This window comes from Bradysia coprophila, chromosome IV, assembly GCF_014529535.1.
Source record: "Bradysia coprophila strain Holo2 chromosome IV, BU_Bcop_v1, whole genome shotgun sequence".
NCBI classification, from domain to species: domain Eukaryota; kingdom Metazoa; phylum Arthropoda; class Insecta; order Diptera; family Sciaridae; genus Bradysia; species Bradysia coprophila.
The window spans coordinates 6,535,776-6,551,725 of record NC_050738.1 but is presented as its reverse complement, the minus strand read 5'-3'; the positions used below and the strand labels follow the sequence as shown (position 1 = coordinate 6,551,725).

The window sequence follows — 15,950 nt, the reverse complement described above, 5'->3', positions numbered from 1 at the left end:
AATGGGTCCGATTTTGATAGGTGGATTTTCAAAAGAATCCCTCAGAGCCTTATCAAGACACTTTGACGATAAAATGCATGTTGAGGTTGCACAAACCTCATTTGCACATACAAATTGAAGAATACTTTGACTAGAGTATAGCAGATATACTACCAATCTTTTGACAAGAACTCCTCCAACACCTATTGTTCTTCGCTCATAAAATTTTCCGACGACCCACTCTCGTCCGAGGATTGGTAAGCTTACCCTATGTCTATAGTTTATTCTACAAAGTTTTACTGCGGCTCAAAATCATCAATAAAATTCATTCTGCACTGAAATTAGTTACAACGTTTCTATTATTGCACATGGTTAGTATACATTCCCTGATTACAGGTCTGTGTGTTTGTTTTCATGTGTAACTTCAAAATTTTATTTCCTCCTGCATGTTTGTCAATAAAACGAAATCGGATTCTGAATTCATCAGACTATCAATTTGTGTACCGACTGCCACTAATTAAAATTTTGCATTTCGTTTTCATACCTAAAATTCTGAACTCTTGCTTAATTGGAAAATAAATGATTGTTCATGTATTTTGATGTTCGTAATGATAATAACACATGAACTATGTTCAAGCATCAAGTTCGAAATAGCGAAAAGCGGAATAAAATGATCATTATAAATACGTTATGGTTGTCGCAGTAGTTATGGTAAATATAATGAGGCACGAAAGTCTTCTGTCTCGTGCATGTGTTATGTTGGTATTTTGACGCGTTTTATCATATTTTTATTGGACTACCTATATAGTCGGTAACAAACATTCATTAATGCGATTCAATGGAAAATTTGGAGAACTCTTACCTTTCGTATTGGAGTCGACAATCTATGATTTATCGATTGACCTTTAAAATTTTATTTTTGCTATTTTAGAGATTAAAACTGTGTTTTGTATTAAGTATATTGTTTGTGCAGCGACCGAGTACATTTAGCTGCCCACTTACTAAAATGCGGTAATCGTTACGGGAATAATTTTTATTTTTTTTTTAAGAACTGGTTCTCGTATTTTACGCGAGTATTAAATATTTGTACTCTTCTTCAAGCTGCCGTAAAAATTACAATCTAATTTACATAAATACACGAAAATTATTACCAACGTTTTTTGTCATCGCAAATTCATATATAGTTCGATGAGCGTTTTGTCATGTCGTTTTATGTCGATTTTACTTTAATCACGTTTAGTACGCTCGTTAGATTTAGCAATCAATTGGATAAACTCAAACATGTTTCGATTCTAAATTTTCTTTTGTTTTTGTTTATTTTTTTCCCCATTGTTTATGTTTGAAGGAAGCTAAGTATTTTCGTGTCGTTGAGTTGTTTAACCATTAATTTAAGCTATTTACTTACACTTAATTATGTACGTATAAGTAGTATAATAAAAGAGTACAAAAACGTGAAAGGAATTGTTGTTTTGTTTAAACCGATGGGAGTTGCAGGACAGTGCAGGACTTGAAACTATGAAATTATCTACCTTTCGTAGGACTTTAAAGCAAAAAACTGTTTGAATAGAACTAAATAAATTGAAACCATAACCATGATCAGCTGAGAATGAGGATAACACCAACCACATGGTATCGTTGCACTATTCGTCAGTAGCACTGACACAAATAACATCATCCAAGAATTGAATCAGACCTAATTTAATGTAGGTCGACAACTGATCAATACGCCAAGCAAAATGTTAAATAAAGTTAAATTTGCACATGCAGCAGATATTCAAAGACCTGCTCACTTCTCGAAATTATTTCAGACCTCTTCAATAATCCAAACTCTGCTAATCTAGGGAAAGCGATTTCTCGCTGCTCTATGAAGAGATAAATTCACTTAGCACTTACCATATGAGCAATCGTAAATTTTTTATATTTCGAGGGTCAAAAATTGATGATTATTATATCAAAATAGTTCAACTCAGATGATGTTGAATTGACGAAAAATAGATTTTTCTCATAAGAAAGAAAGTTCTTTCAAAATTTCCATTATTCGCCTAAATGTGGGCTAATAATCGTAACTTCAATAACGAATTAACGAATTCTGTGTTCTATATTGTACGGATTAGATTAAATTAAAGAAAATTCACAGAATTACAGAATATCAACCCTCAATAAATTTTACGTATTCCTACCTGCATTGACTTATTTATGTGCTCATACCCTTCCAATGGTAAGATTTTTCATAAATATTTAATCCTCGGCTAAAGGATTTGTCAGTATTCCCATAGTCGTTTACCAGTACCGTTCACGCCACTCCTCAACAAAAAAGAAGTTTTTCCGAAATGCACCCAAAAACTTAGAAAGCAAATCGATTCAGGGACCTATTGGGAGCTCAAAACAGCTTTCAGTAAAATCGGACCAGTTCATTCCCCATACAAAATTTTTCATTTCATACACCTCTCTGAAACCGTTTTGTCACAAAAGTTCAGTGAGAGGACATATTTTGATCGAAGCTATCTTATAGTCAGAGGTCATACCTTTCTAATGTGGGGTATCATCTCAATGTATTTCCTTTGAGAAAAATCACTTTGTTGACTAGAAAATTGTCGTGAAGTCCCCAACTGTATAAGGTTCACCTCATGTATGAAATTTCATGAAACGAAAAATTTTGTATGGGAAAGGAGCTGGTCCGATTTTACTGAAAGCTGTTTTGAGCTCCCAATAGGTCCCTGAATCGATTTGCGCTCTTAGTTTTTGGGTGCATTTCGGAAAAACTTCTTTTCTGTTGAAGAGGGGCGTGCGTGACTCACGGTCCGTGAGTTTTCTATTCCTTAAACGGAGTGTTTGAAGTGGAATTCGGTTACACACGAACTAGCTTCGAAACGTTTATCTGATTTAATTCATTTTTCTGTCGTTTCGTCAACCCACAAACATTCTTTATGAAAAATGCATTGGCCTCAAATTACCATATTTAGTAAATGTCGTTCACAACGTGGGCGTTTTCCATGTAAATTCCAAATTAAGTACTACAAAGTTTAAGAAGCACAAGAACATAAATGTGGGTTGAACTTGTGACATTGCTTAAGAGGCACCGGCACTTCGCTAAAATTGTAGCATACATTTGCGTGTTTCGTATTACATTTTTGTTAATATCTTTTCATCAGAAATCCTTTTTGAAAAATGTACGACCGCAATTCCGACTACGAATCTGTTAGCTTTAAATAAAAATAAGTTTTGGTTGTAGTCATTTGATCAGCTCTGAGAAAAGTGAGCAGTTTAATGAAATTTTCATAAACTGCTCATTGGTCTCAGAGCTGGCCAAATTGCTACAACCAATTTCTGTTGAAAGCTAACACATTCGTGGTCGGAATTGCGGTCATACATTTTTGAAAAAGGATTCCGATGGATAGATATCATCAAAAGTAAACTAACATCCAGCATTTAAAAATCGCCCTAATGTATGCTTTTCGGCAAAGTACAGGTTACTCTTAAGAATGGTAAACGTTTCAAACATAGTTTATGGAGGTGAGACATAAGTTTAAGAGACTGGTTTCAGTTTATTGGACAAGTCTCCGCTCAGCTCGTTCTACACATCCCATGATAATAGTTATTTATCCGTAGCAGATGAATAGCAGTTTGGCTCGCAGTTTGGCGATTAGGAACACTACTCGACACTTATAAACAAAACCTACAGGTTTTCGAAGTAGTGGCTGATACTAATTTTGTGTATCACCATTTGTGAAGAAGTGTAATGAAAACCATACTACGGGCATATCATCGTTATTGAAGAGTTGAATGGTTGGTTTAATTGGGACGTGAGAAAGCGTAACGACTCCGGATTGTAGAGTAATGATATGACTTCTTGATTGAGTTCTTCGATTTGTCATGATGTGTCATAATGAAAAACGATTTTTTTAAATTTTTCTTTTCATTTTTTTTATTATTTTTCTTAATTTTTGTTTTTTTTTATTTTTTGCTTCATTAATCTGAGGAACAATTTTCATAATTTTCAGATTAAAATGGGAAATTATTTTTTTGTAACAATTTCATTTCCATTTTCTTTGAATTCGATTGCTTTATCCATTTCATTTTACAATTCAATTTTTTGTTTGTTTTGTTTTGGGTCTAGATTTTAATCTTTTTCTCTGTTTTTTCAGTAATTTGTTACGAACCTAATGCTAAAAACTAGAAAACATGTAGAGACGAGATAAACAATAGATCACTTTTATGACTAAATTCTCAATAATTAGATTTTTTTTCTTCCTTTCTCTTTGAATAGAACCATTTCTATTTCTATGAATTTCATGATTTTGGTTTGTTTTAATTTAATTTTTATTTTAATGAAAAAGCTTATCAAGCTCAGCGATCAATCAAATTTTTGATGATTTTTATTTTGTCTCAGTTCACTATAAATTTTCTTCTTCAGTTGGTTTTTGCTTCTTCTTTTTTGCTTTCATTTTATCAGCTTAAAATGTGATTTTCATGATCACTTTATTACGTTCCAATATTCTTCAATTAAAATTTACTGTAATGATTATTTACAAGAGTAGGTAGGGGGTAGGTAGGGGGGTAGGTAGGTATAATAATGGTGATAAAATATTTTAAAAATTGTTTTTTTTTACTTCAATTTTACCTTTTTTTAAAAAATATTTTTTTAAATTTTTAATGTCTCTAAGTCTAGGTTGTATATTATGGGGAAACTATGTATTTTAGCAAGTCGGGATCTACAATATAATATGATTGAAGGTTGTAATATTTAGTTGTCTTTCATTTTTAATTATGTGTGTGGGGGGTGAATACAAAAATAAACAAAGCTTTTGCGCTTGCGGTGTTTTTAAAGTTAAGTTTTGCTTCGGTTTATTCGTAACGAAAACTTTGACAATTTTATTGTTTTAACAGAAATATTTGATGTGAATTGTTTGTTTGATGATTTTTTTCTTCTTTATTTTGCTTTTAAATCTGTTTGTTTATTATAATTTTAACTTTAAACAATAATTTTATTGTTGATTTTATTTAATATTTTAATTATTCATAACACAATAGTTTTCATAGTTTTTTTTTGTTTTATTACTTTTGTTTTTCTTTATCCTCAAAATAATTATAACACAGCCATTTATGATTTTCTTACTCATTTATCATTTTTTTTTTGTTTCTACTATAAGCTTTAATCCCCCAATTTTTCGCTTGCCACTTCCGTCTACTTCATCTTTTATCTTCCAAGTTCTATTCCCTTATTTCCCTTTATTTGTAATATCCGAACCAGTTCCAACACTTCAAAAATCATAATTTTTTTCGTAAAAAATAAAACAAACAAAAAAATACTGAAGTCTTAACAACGACAACAAAAATAAAAAATTTGAGTTTCTTTATTTCAATGATTTTGTTTTACTAACAAAAAAATTATTTTTTGTTTCGCCTATCCATCGAATTCCGTACGAGAATTCCGACTGACTCAAATAATATCGAGAATCGTTTTTCCGTTGGAATGGTTTTTCACGAGTGGTGATCACAACCATATAATATCGTGAATTGCAACAACATCCCATTATCGGTAACAATAATGCCAGAGTTCATTGATGAAAAATTCCAAATATTTTTCTTTTGAATTTTTCATCTCATTTTCATCAAGAAAAAATAAAACATTTTGTTTTTAAATATAGTCAACTGATCAAAATTACGAATGAATGGGTGTGTCCATTTCACATCACTGGATGATGTGATTAATGAACTCGGATTTATTTTGAATTAGAGAATTAAATGAGAACAACACTGTTTCTCCAATCACATTTTGTGTGATGTCCTTAACAAACGAATGTTTTCTCTCTATTTGTTCGGAAAATGTATTTCATGGGGATGAAGTTGTTCGCATCAATCCCGCACGATAATAGGTTCACCCCATTACAACATTGTATGGAGTGTTTGTTTCGGAGAATAAATTATCACATATTGTCAGTTCGAATTTGTTTTTGTTTTTTTTTTTCGCGTTACATTTTTAAAACCGACACATTTTTGTCAATTTAGAAAATCAGAAATATTGTTCCAGTGATCGGTCACTTTTTCTTTCTTTTCTTTTTGCGATCTCGCATCGTTTGACATTCGATGTCGAATGACAGCATTGTTGAATCATTCGTTTTTTAAACAATTTTTTATTTTTATTTGAGTTTTTTTTTGTTTTTTAAATTTTTTTATCAATTTATTTTTACGATAAATTGATCGACTAATTTCAATAATTTTTTTTTGTTTTACTTCTTTAGTTCTCCTCTTTCTGTTTACTCTTTTTATAAATATTTATTGTTAATAACAAAATTTCCTCCCTTTTTTATAATTAATAAAAAAAAAACATAAAATATTTATGAAACTGGTCCGTTCGCTGGATTGGGATTCTGTAGTGGTTTTGGCGGTGCTATTGTTGACAGCTGTGTTAATGTTTCTTGTGTGGCATTCGCTTTCAGTATGTTGTTTTCGAATTCCAACTGATTGATGCGATCCATAAGTTCGGCAATTTTTTCTTTTAGCACTTCAACTTCTTCGCGTACGGCAAACATCAAATGGGATTTGACAAGATCCTAAAAAATAGACAAAAAAAAGGAAGGATTAATCATTTGCTGGTATATTTGAAATGAGAAATGTTTGTGAAAGTATGATCAATAAATAGTTAGCGATGGTAGATATAAAACATTGTTGAAAAAGATGTTCAAACGAATCAGAAACCTTTCAGACTTGATTTATTATTTGTGATCAACCACAATGACAATCATTTGTGAAAGCAATGAAATCTGGCTAGTTCTGTATTATATAGTAAAAGTCGGTCAAAACTTATGAGATAAAAGATTCGTAACTAAAGAATAGAACCAACAGCTGAAGGACCAGATTTAATGATTCTTAACATGATACGCTTATCTTTGCTAACAATTTTCACTAATTATTTCGAATTTTAAGCTATGAATACATCTAGATGGCAATAGATTTAGCAAGTAAATTAAATTGAGGCTGTGTGTGAACCCAAAACAATTCCATATAATACCATTTTTGGGAAAACATTTCCCAATATTTTTCGTATTTTCCTAAATAAAACAATTTTCTTTATTTTCCTAAAATGTTACATACAATCGCTAAACCGAACTGATGTGCATACGTTATTTTGCACCAGCTGGTCACATACAATTCCAAATGGGACCAGCTGGTGTAAAATAACGTATGCACACCAGTTTGGTTTAGCGATTGTATTTTCCGTTTTTTCGTAAATTTTCCCAAAATTAATGTTTGGAAAAATTTGTGAAAATAAGGAAAACTTCAGTAAAACAGAGAAAAATTTGAGAAAATAAAGGAAAAATATTTTCTAAAAATAGTCCGTGGATTCAATTATTTTGAGTTCCTATTTTCCCAAAATTTATTTTTGAAAAAATTCTGAAAAATGTGGAAAAATGTGAGAAAATTTAGGAAAATATTTTCATAAATACAGTCGCTGATTCAATGGAATAGTCAATCCAATCACAAAACTTCTTACAAACCACAGAATTTCTTGTATTTATTGAAATACGTAGAAAATGTTTTTAATTTTGTAAACAAACAATCAATCCACCTAAAACAATTCGTTTAACATGAACGAAAACCATACCGACAACGGAAAGTTTCTCTTTGAAAGGATACCAAATATTTGTCAATAAATTCGCATAAAATTGTTAATTGAATTTGATTGAAAACAATCATTTGGCCTCATAGGCTCTAACATTAAAAACAAATAAATAAATTCGATGAGTGTGTCGAAAAAAAAAATTAATAAATTAAATCAAGAAAGTAAAGAGTGTGGTACAGAAACATTCAATTGGCACTTGTATATCCATCACAGCATTTAATATCGGAATAAACAATTTCATAAAAACGAATGATGTGCCAAAAAAATAAAATAAAATTTTGGTTTCTGATTGAGCATTTTATTCAATTATTTATTGAGTATTCAACGCAATTAAAAACCGAAAATAAATTTAATTGATAAAAGAACAACCATTGGAACAGTTTTGATTCAACATTTTCTTGGCTAATTCTTGCACCTCGACACGGGGGGATTGGATAATAAACGTAGAAATCATTAAAATATACAGAAATAGTGTGAAAATAAAACATACATTTGCATTTGGCACCATAACATAGCAAGTGCTCTCTACTACACCCTTCTGCCGAATTTCATATAACCACTTTTCGGGTTGACGTATTGCCAATGTATCAATCATTTCGCACTTCATAAATCTTATTACGGCTTTCCCACACGAAAAATGTTCGCTTCCAAATGTTCAAAACGAAAATGAACAATTTTAAACACTTCCTTTTTGTGCACAAAATGTTGTCGATACTTTGTCCTCTGCTCTGTTTTTCGTTTTAAAAATATACGACAAAGTCACCTTTGTGGTTGTTATCAACCAGAATATATATTCAATAAACTGTGTGTAATCAATCTTCTGTTTATAAAAATTTTAGTTGCTGATAAGACGCGAGTTTTTTTTTTAACACGAAATAAATAATTTTTTTTCTGTATTTTCGTAACCTTGAGTTACAATAACTCTCTTGACTAGCAGTCAGTGTAAATGCCAATATAATATTGGTTGTACTCAACAATAAGTAACTAATTGTTCGGCTTATACAACAACTTCACTCGATAATATAATGAATAAATGAAATTTTCATACACAATTTCGATACACAACACCACAATGTAAGTTTAACTTCGAATTACAAATTGAAATAAAATTCTATTTTGATATTCACTCAAAGACTTCTAGCTGGCGACTGAATGTCTGCCATCGATGTGCCAGTACTTTTAATAAACAATTCATTCACTGCTTATTCGTTCTTGTATGTGCAAATTGTGTACATGCCGATTCGTTCACGATAGTATTGTGTGAGCGAGTGACGTTATTAAAATCACCATACACATATGGGTGACTCAAAGCGTATAATATGTTGTGTGTGGAGATGAGATGTGATAAACATGCGATGAAAATATTTTTCAAGTGATTTCAGTACCTTCAAGCGTTATGACTAACTTTTTGTAATAACATTTCACACATTCGTTGGCTCGAAATGAAAAATCATAATCAATTTTTCGATGACGTGATATTATGATGACGATTTTTGTGCATCATAAATTAAGGATAAGTCTAGCGAGCTGGTGCGCCTTTTCGCAGAATTTATTTTTGGTATGATTTTTCTGAAGCTCTGCAGCTCCTACTAAGCTTGAAATATTATTGGTGACATTGAAAATAAGCACACCAATAGGCGTAGGAAGCTGACAATATTATGACTCTAAGATCATTAGTTGTGTAACGTATCTGTTTTGATTATAGGTAATTTCGCTGACTATATGCGAAAATGCCTAAAATCAACCGTCCCAAAAACACAATTTTCCATTCAAAGGAGTGAAATCACGCAACAGATTTCATAATTCCCTCACATTCGTCCCCGAAGCATGTAAAAGCATAAACGATGAGTCAAGAAAATTGGTTCGTAAATCTTTTCATAAAACAATACCAAAACCCAATTGAACCAAGAAAATTTTCCACAACTACTGTAATAAATCATTCGTCGTAATTTAAAGAGACTCGCTCAGCTGAAGCCTTTTCTCACATTGTTTCGCTTTTCAACACTGTGTGCGGCATTAATTGTTTTCGTTCGAAACTAATTAACTGAATTTGTGGAAGAGCATGCAACAACATTTTTTGATTTATATTGAAGCCCATTAATAATCCGATGTTCATTCCTCGAATTAATTAGCGTAATTACAGCATCGACATCAGTCGTTTTTATTGAAATTCACAATGCAATTGAAAGTTAGGTAACAACAACACGAATTTAACGTAAAAAAAAATTCTGAATAAAATTCTAAAGACTCATATTGAATGTTAATCGCTTCATGTGAATAAAACAGAAGGAAAAAAAATTTAAATCGTAATTGTCGCGCATACATATTCATAACAGTTGTATGTTTTTTCAGCTTGAATTGACGCATAAATCGACCTATAAAAGGTGTATCAATTTCAACAGAAATATGGGATAGTGTTGTTGCTATTTCGTAAAAAAAAAGAATTGTAACGCTATCTGGAATGGAAAAGTACACGTAGTGTCACGCAAGAGATTCCGAGGTCGGATATTATCGTCGACATTTTATTGCATTTATCTGGAAAGATTTATGAAGTATTGACTAATGGAAATGTTTTTAGTTGACTATCAGGAGAAGGGTCATAAAAATCAAAATCAATAAGAAGTGCCTTTCAGCTCGTAATTATTATGGGTTTGGCATCTGAACTTATTTTTCTTATGGAAATCAAAATGATCAGTTTGGAACACCAGGATTTGTCTCTCAATTAATTGCTTTAATTTGACGATCGTTTTTATCAAAATGATGTAACCGAGCATCGGTTAAATGTATTTGCAAACTGCACAGTCAATGTTGGCTCCGAAACAAGACAATAATAAATACCGTAAAGAAAAACTCTTGGCACAGTTTCAATTTTAAAACAACTCCATGCGTACATATCGACAACTCGCCAGAATGTTGTGTATGTCAACGGTTCAACCAAAGACAAAAAAGTTCCGTGAACCAAATCAAGATGTGGTTACCATTTCGACGATAAAGAAAATTGTTTTCCGATAACGTTCATTAGAACACCGTTCTACTTTCCCTGTCATCCGACTACAATAAAAAAAAACCTTGATCACACACTTACACACACTCACACACCATCAATCTGTCGAGATTGAACTCTTAATCACAATTGAAATTCAAACAAAAATAAACCATTCCACCAAGATCCGATTGAATCGGATTCATATGGTTGCATGCCACCATAAAATGAAGCTTGAAGCGCGCATCGCTTATTATATCGAATATATATAAGACAGAAAAAAAAAACTGCAACAAAACATACCTGAACAACATGTGCACCCAGTTAAATAGCCATAAAAGAAAACCTGATGTTTTAACCGAAAAAAAAACTGATATTGCATGCAATGCACAAATTCAATGTCTTTTGTCGTTCTTATGTATAGTTGCAGGTATTTTTTATGGATTTTCGCGGAGCTAGTTCGTAAATGCTTATGGGATATGTAGGTGGTGCATGCAAAGTGCAAATATTTATATTGAAAAGTTAACAGCAATCATAACAGCATCGCGGAATTTTACCAGAAAAAAAAATCTTGTCACGTGAATCAGAAGTGGTGAGTAAGACTATGTGCGACCCTCGGTAAAGGAAGATTTATTTAAGAACAACAATGTTTGAACGATGTTTTGATCATGTTTTGATTCAAGAAGTACTTGAGACATCAAAAAGGTCAGAAGGAACAGATGTAGGAAAAAAATGATAGCTGGATTAAGGTTGCATTGGAGACAGAACATCGTAAGCTGATACATATTAGAAAAGGTCACAAGGTAATTTTAATTATGTCTAGAACTGAAAGACCCATTATTACAGATCCACCACGTACAGATTTACTTAATTTCTATTAATGTCTATGAACAACGCATCAGAGTACAATGGAAAAAATCGATTTGTTGTGTAACTACAGTTAGAGGCAGTCAAATTTCAGCATGAATTTTCTTCAGCTGTTTTCCACACATACAACCAAAACTGTTTATACGATTAGAGCTACGGTAATGGTAAAACCGTATAAAGTTTTGATTGTTTGTGTGGATCAGCTGAAAAACAGCTTGGTCAAATTCATGTTGAAATTTCACTGCCTATGACTGTAACAATCAAGAAAAAAAGGAGAAGTAAACAGACTGAAATTAAAACCGAGAAAATGATTTTTTTTAAATGAAAATTCGCTGTTGTTGTGCTTAACCCATTTTCCATTGAGAATATCAAATGAAAAATCTGCAACAAAATTCTTTTTTAGAATTCAGAGTACACAGCGTAGATGGAAAGATATTTTTCCGATTGCGAAGCATGATGAAAGGCTTAACCAAACAAAACATTTCGTTTTTTTTTTGTTTAAAAATTAATTTTTACATCCGAAAAATTAGGTCAATCTCTCGAACGAGATGTAGCTTTTTATATATTCGTTCTGTACCGATTTTTTTTTTGTTTGTTCTGTTAAATATAGAAAAGCACGCAAGGAACGATTTTTTTTTATTTATAAACAAAAATCAGCCACGAATAATCTCGGCACATACGAGAGAGTTCCACATTTGAGCTATAAAAACCATATCGCAAAACAAAACTAAACAAACCTGTTTTGTGCCACAAAGTAGAGATCTATGTATAATTGATGTGAAACGACATTATAAAATGTAAAGAACTAAAAATGAAAAACACATGTGGCTTTGACGAAGAAAAATAAAATTTACAGAAAAAAAAACAACTTTTTTTGATGCATGAACGAACCATTCAGATAAGTCATATGTGTGTGTACACTATTGCAATCCGCTAGTTAATTGTAGCTTAAAGAAATACAAGAAAAACTGATCTGTTGCAGAAACATTACACCATAATAGAATGGTTGAATATCCACATCGTAAACACATAGGATTCGACTTAGCATAAAATTGTACAGAAGAAATTCAAGAGTAACGGTATAATGCGACATTAGAACATAAGAACATGAAAATTGCATGCCTGTGAGGCAGGAAAACCTGGCCGTTTAATGAAGAACCTTCGTTTATTGAATTTAATGAGAGAGACACGATTGCGGAATATGAAGTGCGAAACGAATTTTTGCAGAAAAACTCTGTACAAAACAAACAACGCTGAATGAACATACTTTTTTCCCGCAGTTGCCGCACCACTCATGCGGTTTTAACTCTGTTTTTTTTATGCTGTAAATTTTACCACATAAATCTAATTTTCTGATTTCTTATTCAAAGATGAGAGACTGGTTTCTTTTCGTCTCAATATTTATACGGGTTTGTTATCGTGTTTTGATCGAGAAGTGAATGGTTTCGTGTGCATAGTATCCGCCAATTGCAGTCGGTATTTTTTTCTTCTATCATATCAGGTTGTCTTTTGTTTTATTCAGCCGTGAATAGGATGCTGTTGCTGGGTACGAAAATATTTCATGACCATTTCTAATATATATCGGATTTTCAATAGTACTATGACGAGTAATGTGAATGTGGTTGTCATTTTTATGGAACGTGGTAGACCTTCCGGACATTCGATTTAGTGGCATTGAATTAGAAAGATTTTTCTTTTCGGTCTACAATGTAGACACTCTACATCGACCGGAAAATGATGTTACTGTTTATAATGCGTTCAGATAAGCGAAAATCTCTCTTCAGGAAGTTGTTGTTTACATGAAAAAACTGTTGCAGTATCGCGCAATTACCGTAATGTTTAAGGTGAATGTTCAATGTTCGTCGGATCAATGTCACGTCTGATACACAAATGGGTGTTTTTTTTACTAACGATCGATCAGCGTAGAGCTTTAACATTGTATGATTGCGTCCTGGAACCGATAACAAGTGGTACTCTCAGTGAACATTACAAAAGTGCATTCTCATTCTGTTAGGTTTTTGTGGTGACGATCAAAAATAGAGTTAGCATTGTACATAATGTGCTTTGTGTGTGTTTTTACACAAGCTAATTATCCGATTTGTATCCAATTTTGCATTCGAAAAAAAAAAAACGAAAAAGAAAGAAAAAAAACGAACTGTAATCCAATCAATATTGTATATGAGTTCTAAATGACCTTCCCACATTCAATTTTAATTGCAAATAAGTTGCACATGCGCTCGATCAATGTAGCTGAAATGAGCTATGGTGTGCTCGAAAATGATTTTCTGTCATTCAAGTAAACTTTTGCTTCATTTATTTCAGTTTATTATACTAACTACATATCTCCATGCTGGGGCAATTAAGTTTTTAGACGAGAGGAATAAAAAAGACTTTGCACATTTTGATTATGCGATAGATAATTGCATTCCATTGAAAACGTACACTAAACATGGCGCAAACTGTATAATTAAAAGAATTGCATTGCAATACAACTTCGGATGTCGTCACATCATAGAATTATATAATTTTTTGTTTCGCAGAAAAACTGAGCGGCTTGTAGTGATCGAGCGGTTACACCTAGGAGACCGAAACGCGGTTATTACCAGCGCTTATGATTAATGCTCTTTTTCTATATTTATCGAGATGTCTTTTTCTGCGTAGGATATAAGAACAAAAATATTTCAATTTTATACTTTTCGACCGTTTTAAAATTGTGATGGCAATAAGAGTCGACAGTGTGACGAGACAAGGAAGTTGATTTTATAATTAAGTTTAAGGTTTTCGTTTGTTGTGTTTTTGTTGTATCGACAGGAAATGGCAAAGAAAATTCGCTGAACTAATTTTCGTTTGAAGTTCACTCAATTGGAATATAATATCGAAATGTTTTTGGGGACGAGTGAGGAATATAGAGCAACGTTTGTGAGTTATTGGTATCAGTGAACCAGTCACTGAATAAATATTTTTCTAATTTTTCACATTTTTTTTCGGAATTGTTAGATCGAACAAAACATTTTGGAGATAAAACTAAAAAAGCTAACTGGATGACACATTCTTATGACGTCAGATCAGAGACTGGTAATACGATCGATTCACTTAAAAGACAGGTATAATGTGCGAAATCTGAGGTAAAAAATAGAAAAATTTGTTTAAAAATTTAGTTGAACAAATATTTGCGTTATTATTGAACAAATATTCGACCCCGAACACAGAAAACACAATCCGCATTTGGTTATTCAAATTCTGGCGAATACTATAGCAAAATAAAGAATTATTTACGTACACAATTAAGTCAGTCGTACGTTCCTTTTCTTCTTCTTTTTTCAACTTAATTTTGTTGTAAATTAACGCTATCGGGTAGCGCACACATATCGAACCATATAAGTATGTGACTCATTTTATTACATTTTTTTTAATCTCATTTAACATTCATTTTAACTTGTGAAATTTGTTTGTTGTTCATGTTTTTCGATTATTTAACTTTTTGACTCTATTTACAATTCATTTCAGTTTTTTTTTTCCTATTTTTCAAATGAATATTCGAGCGAAACGTACACACACTTCATCGGTGTGGTTTGTCAGAAGAAGCTTTCAATGGAAATTTGCATTCGGAAAATATAAAATTAATTTTCGATTTGGCTTGTGCAGTTTATATAATAGTAAGACATCTATTGTGCCGACTATATGACTACAATGTTGATTTAACGATAAACCCGAAGAGGTTAAGTGAATTGAAAGTGAAATTCGAATTTTCCAAGTGAATGTTATCGCAAAATTATGGTCTCGGCGGTTCGATCTAGAGAGCTCTGTTCGTGAAATAGAGCAGATTTTTTTTTACTAAGTGTGTACACCCTGATTAATCGATTAATCTGTTTTCGTTGGATAAGCAGAACTGATAAAGGAATTCATTTATTCGTAACCCAGTAAATGAACCCATTATTTAGCTGATCGAACAAACATATAAATATTTACAATAAAAATGTAAATATTTTCGTAATTTGTTTACGGTTTGCTTTAAATGAGAAAACTTATTTTTTTTCGTTGTAACAGACAATTTTTTTTATATCTGGTATCAAAGTACAACTATTACATAAAGGAAAACATTGCATTTTGTATAACGCGTCTACTGATTACCAAAAAGATTGTAATGTTTACCTCGAAATTTCAACAAAATTAAATGTCATATCTCTCATGGCATTTTCCATACATACCCGAAACAAAAAAAAGTTATCATTTAATTCGCTCGACCTTACGAAATAAATCTTCGAGTTGTTTTATGAGCATCAAGTTAAAATACGAAAAAAAACAACACTTGAACGACATAAACAAACAACAAAGTCGGGTAATTATAATATATCGCCGCTTATAGTACTATCGAGTAAAGGAACAGAAAAAAAAATTTAAGCGAAAAAATAAACAACATTGATAAACAACACCGAAAAGTAATTTTGATAAATGGAACGATTTTACTACACAACAACTTCGAGTGCTCGGCATCGT

At 31.9% G+C, this 15,950-nt stretch overlaps 1 protein-coding gene across 2 annotated transcripts in view; it reads right to left on the bottom strand.

The window, feature by feature from the left end:
- Nucleotides 1-5,023: 5,023 nt before the first annotated feature.
- The window catches only part of LOC119066743 (protein bunched, class 2/F/G isoform), a 76,280-nt gene continuing 65,353 nt past the window's right edge, over nt 5,024-15,950 (bottom strand). For both annotated transcript variants that reach the window (XM_037169366.1, XM_037169365.1), the window contains one exon: nt 5,024-6,533. In XM_037169366.1, the coding sequence (XP_037025261.1) occupies nt 6,318-6,533 (216 nt within the window). In that variant the 3' untranslated portion in view covers nt 5,024-6,317. The remainder of the gene's footprint in view (nt 6,534-15,950) is intronic.